The sequence below is a fragment of the Cervus elaphus genome, chromosome 11, assembly GCF_910594005.1.
Source record: "Cervus elaphus chromosome 11, mCerEla1.1, whole genome shotgun sequence".
NCBI classification, from domain to species: domain Eukaryota; kingdom Metazoa; phylum Chordata; class Mammalia; order Artiodactyla; family Cervidae; genus Cervus; species Cervus elaphus.
Window position 1 is genome coordinate 98,682,774 of NC_057825.1, and position 12,015 is coordinate 98,694,788.

General features: G+C 38.2%; 1 protein-coding gene across 1 annotated transcript in view; it reads left to right on the forward strand.

The window, feature by feature from the left end:
- The window catches only part of MGAT4A (alpha-1,3-mannosyl-glycoprotein 4-beta-N-acetylglucosaminyltransferase A), a 122,425-nt gene extending 110,583 nt beyond the window's left edge, over positions 1-11,842 (forward strand). The window contains exons 15-16 of the mRNA XM_043918637.1: positions 4,509-4,621; positions 4,763-11,842. Coding sequence (XP_043774572.1) covers positions 4,509-4,621; positions 4,763-4,789 — 140 coding nt within the window. The 3' untranslated portion in view covers positions 4,790-11,842. The remainder of the gene's footprint in view (positions 1-4,508; positions 4,622-4,762) is intronic.
- The last annotated feature ends 173 nt before the right edge of the window (positions 11,843-12,015 follow it).

A 12,015-nucleotide genomic window follows, 5' to 3' on the forward strand; every position in this document is an offset into this window, starting at 1 on the left:
TTAATTGGCTGCCTAATATTCCCTTGTATTAGCATGTCCTAATTTAATTAGTCAGTCTGCTAATCATTGCTACTAAAATCATTTGCAATTTTTGCTGCAGTCTGTATATGCCTTCTGCACATGCAAGAGTATTTCTTCAGCATAAAATTGCTGAGTGAGAGGGTTTTAATGAGGCCAGTCTTATAATTTACTAATTATTTTTTCTAATTAAATGATCTCATCAGATGAGGTCAGATATCTCATAAGTTAAAATGTTTCAAGTCCCACAGTATTTTTCAGCCCTGAATCTACTTCCTAATTAAATGTTAAATAGTACTGTTTTTATAGCATACAGCCCCTACCCCAGTCCAAATATGGACATACTTTTATGAAACAAGTATTAATAATTTTTTAATAAAAACATTACTTAGGAAGTTCACGTGTTGAATATTTCCTGTGCAAATGATACATGTAGATGTAGAACCGAATCACGGTGTTGTGCGCCTGAACACTGTAAGTCAACGGTGCTCGCATGCCAAGTTGCTTTAGTTGTGTCCGGCTCTCTGCAACCCTGCAGACTACAGCCCGCCAGGCTCCTCTGTCTGTGGTATTCTCCAGGCAAGAATGCTGGAGTGGATTGCCATGCTCTCCTCCAAGGGATCTTCCCAGCCCAGGGATTGAACCCTCATCTTTTACATCTCCTGCATTGGTAGGTGGGTTCTTCACCACTAGCGCCACCTGGGAAACCCAAAAACTACACTCCAGTATAAAATAAAAATTAAGTTAAAAACAAGAAGAGACATGGTTATTCAAGAAAATGAGTATAAACTTTACCAGCATGGTTTTCAACTTGAGTGTGTCTTATCTAATTTTGAGCCTGGTCATTGTATTTTAAGACTTTAGAATTGACACATAATTTAACAACACAAGGGTTAGCTGCTTGTTTGAATGGCCTGTGAGCAAAGAATGTTGAAATGTTTTTCATTGTTTATGTTCATTGTTAAGTGGTTGAGAAAAGAATAGTCCTATGTCGTGGTATGTAAAAATGAGAAAATATCCCAGCTTTGGTGCCCATGAACGGTTTGCTTGGAGCATGGCCGTGCTCATTTGTTCTGGGTTGTGTGTGTCTTTTTGCTGCGACAGCGGAGATAAGCGAGCAGTTGCCAGAGAGATGGAGGTGGTGCTCCCGTTGCTTTGAATTGCTCCTCAGGGTACCACCGGTAGCACTGATGCATTATAATTTGACAGTGTTTGATGTGCCACACACATCACTCTATTGTGACATTTAAAAAAAAATGACCAGTGATTACCCTTCAGGTAAAAACAAGAAGAGAGTGGACTTTGAATGCTGTGCTTTTTAACACGGTGGAATGCGGGTTCTTTTTACAAAGTCAGATGGCAGATCATTGTGTTTACTATGTAAAGGAACTGTACTAAAGAATATGTTACCAAACTAACCACTTACAACAACACCCCCAGCTCACAGGCAAGCAATGGTCAGAAAAACTAGAAAATTTAAAATATATCTCCTCCCTGAGAGTTTCTTCACAACAATAAAAGATTCTAATGAGGCTTTAACCAAAGTGGCTCCCATGTTAGCAAGCAAGAAAACCATTCATCAGTGTGTAGCTGTAACAGCCAGAGATACGTGTACAGAGAAAATAATCTTATTTCAGACCATTAGACTTTCAGTAATAACTTTTGACTGAGGAGTTGGGGACCTTGAGAGCAATGTCAGTTGATCAAAAGGCAAGCAAATAATTTGAGTGGTTTTTTTTGGCTTGAGTTGACAGATACTACTGCCTTATCTGTTAACAACTACTGCCTTGTTATTTGGAGAAAGGGCCAGGTTTGAAGTGACTGAAGAATCGGCCTCTGCGAATAGTCTGTGGAGAACAAGTGCAGGCAAGAATGTTTTCAAACAAGTTGCTGCTGCTGCTGCTAAGTCGCTTCAGTCATGTCCGACTCTGTGCGACCCCATAGACGGCAGCCCACCAGGCTCCCCTGTCCCTGGGATTCTCCAGGCAAGAACACGGGAGTGGGTTGCCATTTCCTTCTCCAATGCATGAAAGTGAAAAGTCAAAGTGAAGTCGCTCAGTCGTGTCCGACTCTTAGCGACCCCATGGACCGCAGCCTACCGGGCCCCTCCGTCCATGGGATATTCTAGGCAAGAGTACTGGAGTGGGGTGCCATTGCCTTCTCCATCAAACAAGTTGAGAAGACACAAAATTTGTACAACCTGAAGCAGAATCTGCTAGGATGTGTTACAGTGAATAGTGGTGAAAATAATACCTGTGTAGGAGAAGGGTTTGATGGACAGAGTTACAAAGCTTGCAAAACTAAGTGTTTACTGATGTGTTTAAAATGGATAACCAACAAGGGCTTACTGTATCGCACATGGAACTCTGCTCAATGTTATGTGGCAGCCTGGATGGGAGGGGAGCTTGGGAGAGAATGATACATGTACATGTATGGCTGAGCTGTTCTGCTATGCACCTGAAACTATCACAACACGGTTAATCAGCTATATTCTAATATAAAATAAAAAGTTAAAAGAAAACCGTAAGGTGTTTCAAGCCTACGGTTATCTTATTATGCGTCAATAGATGCTTTACAGAGTGTTTGTCGCGTATGATTAATTTATTGAACTAGTGGTATTGTCAGTGAATTTTACTCACTCTCGTTGACTTCCTCAACAACAGTTCTGTGAATTTTTGTCAGAAATAAGAACTGGATATTCTGACTTGCCCTACCAAGCAGCAGTTCTGGGGCTTAGCAGTGATAAAATGTTATTTATTTATTTTTAAGCTCTGGAATAAGAATTGAAAATTTTCCGAGTGAGAAAGTTTTTGAGTGCCTTCAACTACTGTTATCTTTTTGAAAATTAGTTTTTGCTTCAGACCTGATCATGTTTCTTAGTGAATTCAACCTAAAATTATTAAAATAGTGCTTATGTGCAAAACATATATTGCATTCAAGTCACTTTGGTGACACCAAACTACAAGAAATATCAAGCTAATTGACGAGGTTCCACCTAACCTTTGATTGAAAGTGATTCATCTGTAATGTTATGATAAGGTAGATATCTTTTGAAGAAAAGACTCTTAATAGAATTTGATGCAGACACCTTCCAAGTCATGGATATGCTCCATTAAATCTTGTGCTTTTGGATTAATGACATCATTTGGCAGTATCTTATCTAGGCTGTGTGAAAGGAAACCTTCAAGATATATCAAAATCTCCTATGTTATGTGGCAGTTTGGGGGAGGAGCTTTTGGGGGAGAATGGATACGTGTATATGTATGACTGAGCCCCTTTGCTGTGCCCCTGAAGATATCACAACATTATTTATCAGCTATGCTCTAAAATAAAAGTTTTTTAAAAAGTCAGTGGACAAGCCATATCTTTTAATGCTAGACAAATTATTTCAGGACTTTTTTTACTTTACCAAAGTGTTGCACAAATGTTTAATAGTAAATAAATATGGATTGAGAAAAATATTTTAAATTGAAAAATAAATCTCTTCATAAAAAGAAGCCTCATTATAGATCCACATTAACAGATTAATATTTGTGATCAGTTTTGATAAGGAACATTGAATTTGAGTCCCAGTTAATTTGAATTCCTCCAAAAGGAATTACATTCTCCTTAGTACACCTGTATTAGCAAAAAAAAAAAAGATACTGAGTTATTTTGAATTTCAAAATAAATAAAGATAAAATACTTAGTTGAAATTTTGAATTTCATCAATAAAAATTTTATGGAAATTAATTTTTCTCTTTTCCTATACAAGTACCTGTGTGATATTCTCAAATGCCCTCTTGAGCCACGAAGCCTAAAATATTTACTATCTGCTGTTTTTAGGAAGTTTGTCAATCTCTGGCTTAGAGCAGTGTGACTCAAAACAACCATTTTTCTGACACTTTTTCAACAGTGTTTTTGTTTCCTTGCTGTTTCCTCACAGCAAGAAAAGTAGAGTAGAGAGCTTATTATCTTTTCTAGAAGGTCTTGGTTCTTATCCTTACAGGAGAGCTTTATGAGCTTGTCATTTATAATGGAGTTTTATATTAGACCTGCCTTGAAAATGTATCATATCTTAATTCCTCCTAGATTTGACCTTGGAAATCACTCAAAGCCGACCATTGTGTGTGTGTCTAATTAAAGCAGTGAAATTTGTTACTATTGACTCAATCCTCAAAGCAGACTGAGAGATGGTGAGGAGTATGTTTTGTAAGGCTTGTAAGTCATATTTTACTAAAAACTTGTGTTAGTTGATGTCAGAATATATTTACTTTTTATAGCTCTGCCTGTTAAACAGGTTGCTGCTCATGTTTTAAAGCATGTACTACTTTGTGAAAAATTTAAACCTGGAATAAAGATAGTAGGAAGAAAACAAAATTCATCCATCCTTTGTGTAAAAACATCTACTGGAAACATTTTGGTGTTTTCTTTCCCTGCTTTAAATCACTGATAGTTTATGTGTGCTTGTTTCGGTCTTACCCCAACAAGTGTTGATTTTTCCTTTGCAGGGAAATTTGTAAACGGTGTTGCGGAAGGGATGGTGGATCCCAGCCTAAACCCCATTTCAGCCTTCCGACTTTCAGTTATTCAGAATTCTGCTGTTTGGGCCATTCTTAATGAGGTAAGACAATACATGAAATCAGTGAAACAGCTTAGATTCTACATTTTTTTTTTTTTTACAACATTTGGATTTCATACTTAAGATCTTTTTCGAATTGAAAATTGATTGCCATATCATGCTGTTCACTATCTTGTATTTCAGATCCATATTAAAAAAGTCACAAACTGACCATCTCCTAAGAAACCAACACATTTTTTTCCCTGTGAATTTGTTGATTAAAGACAGCTGAGCACGTACGTTTTTTTGGTAACTTGAATTCTACCTCTCGTGAAATCTACTGTAGATAAAATGATTGTCATATTTCCACTTGGAAAATGAATCTCCCACGGATAGTTATATTCATTTGAATCTAAGCTGTCCTCCAGTTTTAACTCAACTCAAACGTTTTACAGTTATGACAGCCTGTTAATATGACTTGTACTATTTTGGTATTATACTAATACATAAGAGTTGTACATATTGTTACATTCATTAAATTTGAGAAAAATTAATGTTAAATACATTTTATGAAGGGGGTACTTTTGAAGTTCATTTATTTTAGTATTATAGACCCTCTTTTATAGATGATCAGGGATTATATATATATAAATATATAAATATACCTAAAATGTTATGGAGTTAATTTATTAGAAACACTTAAGAAGTACATATTTTTGTGCAGTAAATTTTTGACTCAATACTTTTTTTGAAAACCAGTTACCTTGCTTTTTTAAGTTCTTTCTATATTTTTCTTTGGAAATGCAAACATTACAAGTTAATGCCATTTTTCAAATGCACTGCCATTTAAGAATGATTCTAGATTGATTTCCTAACTGAAGTACTTTTATAATCACAATGATTCTGAGCAAAATATTTTCAAAGCCGTTTGTCATTCCTTAAAGCCAAGATTTTAAAGACCAATGTCCTTCTTGAGGGTTATTTTACTATACTATGTATGGTGTATAGCCACAAAAAATCAGTCTGATAAGTTTTAATGTGCAAGGGTGTTGCATTTCAACCCAAATTACCACACACTGAAGTCATTACATTTCCTCTGATATGTAAAATGACGAACTCTTCTTTCTGTATTAATCTTTGTCTAAAATCCGTGAATTAGATGCATTTTCTCTTGATGCTTTTATGTCTGCACTCATTCTGAGTTCTGACAAAATGTTTTCTAGGTAATGCTGTTGTATGAGCACAGTTGGTTTAATTTTAAAGAAAAATGTAATTGTAATGGTGGGGTTTTGGTGAAAGGTGTTGTAACAGGTGTATGTTTTTTCAAAATAATTTATTCTGTTCCAATATGAACTTGTAAGTAAATTCACATCCAAAGAGTATTTATTACTCTTAAACCTGCAATTCCACATGATGTCATTACTGTAGACAAAAATATTATCAGCCTTGGCGGTCAGTGATCTTAACGGAAGTCTTTTACAAAATTATGAATTATCAACATCAGTTCCCAATCACTGTGGTGTCCCCAGGTGGGTTGCAGGCAGTTACAGGTGTGCTGAGGTTAAATCCTCTGGGCTTTCAGAATAGCCCATGGCTAAGGCCTTGGGCACTGGAGGTTCTAGCTGGTTGCCTTTAGCTTGGAGAAGTGTCACCTGTACCCAGTAGGCTGAACAAATAGCTTTCAAACAGCCTTATTTTCTGTACAGGGTCATGCAGTGAAAAAGGATGGAAAACACAGATAGGGTACAATTTTTTCCATTACTTGAATGGTTCTTGATTTAAAACTTAAACGTTGCCAACAATGATTCTTTTTATGTCAAAGTCCAGTTAAACATTTTCCTCAAGGTTTTTAAAATTTACTTTGTATTTTCTTTAATTTACCTTTTCTTCCCAACTCTCCTTGGCCCAGTGCTGGCAGGGAAACTTCACTGGAAAAGCATAGCCTCTCATTATAAAACATTGGAACCAACTTCATATACTAAATTGCTGCTCTAACAACTCAGTGTCAGGAGGTGGAAATCTGGAGGTGGGTTTAGAACCCCCTTGTTTCTCTGCTTCCCAAGTAGCTGACTCTGACTTGAGGAAGAAAGGCCATGCTCTGAGAGTCCAGGGAGGTGACAGTAACGGCCATTCCTGGCCCTTTGTCGGGGTGTATGTCTTGAGACTGAGCCTTATCCAGGCAGCTCTGCAGAGCTGAGGGTGAAAACTTACTAGCTCATCCCTCCTGTTCCTGAGAAGAGTTTTAGCCACATCTTATCTTTCAAGGACTCCCTTGTGCGCCCCTTCCTTCCTGTGAATTTGTTACCAGTGCCTCCTTGAGCCCAGAACACTGCCTGACACGTGGCAGGTACCCAGGCAGGATCTGGGGGAGGGGACCAACTCTTCCAGCCCACACTCCTCTTCCTTTTCCTGAACTCTCTTCAGCTGCTGTCCTTGCCACACACTTGGGCACACACACACACACACACACACACACAGAGTCTCAACTGTCTAGTTTCTTTTTGTGGGGTGTGTGTGTGCACAGACATGCACTCACTCTGACCAAACGTCAAGCGCCTATGGGCGAGCGTGTCCGTCATGCTTCCTGTCCGTCCCCTGCTATACAGGTGTCCATGGAGCCTCTTGTTTGCTGAGTTCTCCTCCCCTGATTTCCTCTAGACAATTAGCAGCTTGCCAAGAACAGGCAATTCTAGTGGTTGCCCTTAAGAATCATGTTAGCGACTGAAGTATTGGGACAGAAGATTAGGGAACCTGGAACAGAGAGAAAGGAAATACTTGCCCTTGAATGGACGCTGAACCACTTTTTCCCAAAGAGTGAGTGGGGAAAAGTGTCAAGTGGTGGGACTAATTTTACTTTTCTGTGTGCCTATGGCATGATGTCTCTGGAGCTCTGCTGTCCTCTGCAGTAGCCACTGGACACCAGGCAGCTATTTAAATTAAGAAAACATTCAGCTCTGCAGTCACACTGGCTCTCCCTTGGCTAGTGGCCACTGGATCAAACAGCACAGATATAGAACATCTCCATCATCCCAGAAAATTCTATAGGACAGCACTGTGTCAAGAGTGCTAATATGAACATTTTAGAATCCTTTTTAGAATCATTTTAGAATAATGAGTTGCAATTATGAAGCTAAAAGCAGACATGCAGAATATATCATAGTGTAAATGATGATGAGTATTTGTGGGGAGAAGAGAAAGTTGAGGACCTATTTCCAGGTTTCTGAGATCAAGTTCTAAATTCTTTGCTCTCAGTCTCATGCGTTCTTTACGGCAGTCACTGTCTCTGCTATTGGAGTCCAGTAAGATCTCCAACTTGAGGTTGAGGTTCCAAAGCTTGTGATAGGACAAGCTTTGGAAAACATGAATGCACGTGGATTATTTAGCATGCAGGCTGTAGACATGTATGTATAGGTTAATTCAACTGTTGGAGATGTCTTTTATAGCTTTTTTAGATCAACAATTGCATCAGTAAATAATTAGAAAAACTTCAGCAATGCTGTGAAGTCTTCTCTTAAATGTGTCCTAGTAATGAAAAAATTGTCTGCCAACAGTGCTGTCCTCGAAGCCAAGTGTGATTATATGCAAACAGCATGTTTGGAAAGATTGCTCTAATTAATAGCAGTGTGTATTTGTAGCAGCCAGACTTCTGTGGATGACCCCCAGTGACTTTGTAGATTTTGAGTGTATGTGAACCTGTATTATCCGTAATTATGTTGTACAGCAAAAGGGAGATTATCTGGGAACAGCTAACCAAATCATGTGGGCCCTGAGTTTTCTCAGGCTGTCAGCAGAAGTCAGAGATTCAAAGCAGAAGGACTTGAGACACCATGGCTGGTTTCAGATGGGTGCAGCCACATGAGGAGAAATGCCTCTTGAGCTGAGAGGCCCCAGCTGGCAGCCAAGGGAATGGAAACTGCAGTCCTGCAGCCACAGGAATTGAACTCAGCCAGCAATCTGAAGGAGTCTGCAGATGGACTCTGCTTCAGCAGACAGGAGCCTGGTCCCCACCAGCACCTGGATTCCAGCCTTGTGAGACCTTGAGCAGCGAGTGCAGTCCTGTCTGCCTGGACTTCTGGCCTACAGAGCTGTGAGATAATAAATGGGTGTTGTCTTAAGCTTTTAAATTTGCCATGATTTAATGCAGCAATAGAAAATGAATATGATGTTTAAAAGCGGTGAAGCAGAAAAGTCTTCCTACTTGATTCCTTCTGGTGTGTTATTTCATTTTTATTTTTTAAATTGGAGGATAACCGCTTTACAATATTGTGTTGGTTTCTGCCATACGTCACATGAATCAGCCACAGGTATACACAGGTCCCCTCCCTTCTGAAACCCCCTCCCACTGTACCCCACCCCCTAGGTTGTCACAGAGCACTGGGTTGAGTTTCCTGAGTCCTATAGCAGATTCTCACTTGATGTTTACGTATGGTAATGTGTATGTTTCCATGCTACTCTCTGAATCTGTCCCACTCTCCTTCCCCAGCTGTGTCCACTGATCTGTTCTCTGTGTCTGCATCTCCACTGCTGCCCTGCAAATAGTTCATCAGTACCATCTTTGTAGATTCCATATGCACACGTTAATATACACTATTTGTCTTTCTCTTTTTGACTTACTTCACTCTGTATAATAGGCTCTAGGTTCATCCATCTCTAGGACTGACTCAGATGCGTCTTTTTTTATTTAATAGCTGAGTAGTATTCCACTGTATATATGTACCACAATTTCTTTATCCATTCATCTGTTGATGGACATCTAAGTTGCTTCCATGTCCTAGCTATTGTAAAAAGTGCTGCAATGAACATTGGGATTACATGTGTCTCTTTCATTTATGGTTTTCTCAGGCTATATGCCCGGTAGTGGGATTCTTGGGCCATGTGATAGTTCTATTCCTAGTTTTTTAAGGAATTGTCATACTAGCTGTATCAATTTACATTCCCACCAACAGTGCGAGAGGGTTCCCTTTTCTCCAGATCTTCTCCAGCATGCATTGTTTGTAGGTTTTTTACTGATGACCATTCTGACTGGCATGAGGTGATACTTCCTTGTAGTTCTGATTTACATTGATAATGAGCTATGTTGAGCATCTTTTCATGTTCGTTGGCCATCTGTATGTCTTCTGAGAAATGTCTGTTTAGGTCATCCATCCATGTTTTGATTGGGTTGTCTTTCTGGTTTTGAGCTGCATGAGCTGCCTGTATATTTTGGAGATTAATCCTTTGTCAGTTGTTTTGTTTGCTTATTGTTTTTTTTTCTTCCATTCTGAGGGTTGTCTCTTAATCTTGTTTATTGTTTCCTTTGCCATGCAAAAGCTTTTAATTAAGTCCCATTTGTTTACTTTTGTTTTTATTTCTATTACTCTAGGAGGTTGGTCATGGAGAATCTTGCTGTGATGTATGTCAAAGAGTGTACCACTTATGTTTTCCTGTAAAAGTTTTATAGTTTCTGGCCTTACATTTAAATCTTTAATCCATTTTGAGTTTACTTCTTGTGTATGGTGTTAGTAAGTGTTGTAGTTTAATTTTTTTTTTTACACATAGTTGGGTTATTTCTTGATAAACACATGAATGAAGTCTTGTCCTACCAGATTATATATCCAAGTCTCATCTGGGATTCTCTCCTGAAGACCTGTTAATTTTCGTTGGAAGATTATTGGCAAAAACTTGGAGCAGCTTAGTAGCATGTTTCATAAAGGAACCGCTAGCCTGACATCACAGGAGCAGGATCTAGTAAGGCATATTTTCCTGGAATCAGTGTCACTTTATGTTGATTTTGATTGTTCTGAGCCTGTCAGTTATTATTAAGAATGAACAGTGGTATTTTAAATAAGCTATTAAGAGGAAAAAGAAAGTATGCCTTTGTGTAGAGATCAAATAATCTACTCTGTATTACTAAGCACAGATCAAATCCTATATGTGCTAAACAAAGTTTTGTAATTCACTTATATTTTCAAAAATACTTCTGCTCCCAAACTGTTAATTGCTGTTTTAATTTTGGTTTATCCATATTTTTTGTGCTTCTTTGACTATATTGCCATAGCCCTGATATAAGAAAAGTTGAATGAAAGAAAATGAGAGGCTCAAGTTATCAAAAAGTTGAAGATTTGAGTCGTAATCATATCTGAAGTCCTAAAGAGAAGGAAACATTTCTAAGCTATGGAGCAGTGTTTATAGTGTGTGAGATTTAGTTTGAGAATTGTATATCTTTAATTATTAATCTTAACATATATATGGCTTAACTAATATGCTTCCTTTATTTCTTCAATGCATGTGAAACTGCAGTGCTGAAGAGACCACTAGAAGAGTATTACTAAAAAAAAAAAAAAAAAGCCTTTTTTATATTTATTTACCCGTATCATCAATATCTATACAGAAACTTGACTCTTCTTACCTGAAACACTCGCTTCACCTGTTAGGGTGCTAGCTAGAGCATTTCCAGAGGAACCAGAAGGGGCTGGAGCTTCAGAGTATGTGAGTGGAGAATTTAGATGTCATTCAAAAAAATGTAAACTGAGTGTTGGACTGGAAACACTTTGTGTGGAAAAACGTTAGGAACTGTGGTGCTAAAACTGTTCTAGAATAAGGATGGTCTGTTGTGGGGAACATTCCATACTCTTGGACACGAGGAAGGCTATTTAATTCAGAGCATTAGTGATTAGCAAATTGCCCTGGAATCAAAAGATTTGGTACTTGAGTTTGATAAGCATTCCATTATTTGTTCGAAATGCTCAGTTTGCCGAAATTTGGGTGGAAATACCTTTTGAAGACACAGTCTCAGAGCCTTAATGATGGCCGGCATCGACAGTACTGTAAGACGCACTGCCAGCAGATTTGACATTTTCCGTGTAGTCGGTCGTGTTTTCTAAGAAAGATTTTAGAAATCAGCTGATTAAATGTAACCACTGTTTCATTTATGGGATGAAAGACTAAAGCATTTCTCCTTGAGAACAAACTCCGTTTGGAAAGGCTGTCTTGGCGGTTGGGGTGTCTCTGGAAGCACCCCTGGGAGACGCTGCCTGAAGGACTGCTTTTCCAGCTTGTACCAAGGTTTTTTCTCCCCTGAAATATACTGTACATATTTTCCTTATAACATCTTCATTGGTCAGATTGGTAATAACTGTAGTAATATTTTAGGTCCTGTTGGATTTTCAAAGGAGGATTATTTATTTTCTAATTTGCTGCTAAAACTGAGAAGCTGATAACTGGTCCCGTCGACTGTGCCTTCATCACTGTTTCTCTGTGCCACAACCGCTCATGTGTATTTGAAATAAAGAATTTAAAAAGCCATGTTGAATTCAAGACTCCTTCTAATAAAAAACAGGTAAAACTTCATGAGTACCAAGCTTTTTTATTATTATAGTTTTAACACTGATATATAATAATAGCTTACCGGGACTATTTTCAGTTAGAAAACAATAGTAGATTCGTGTGTTTTGGAAAGTCTTTAAAGAAAGAAAGAA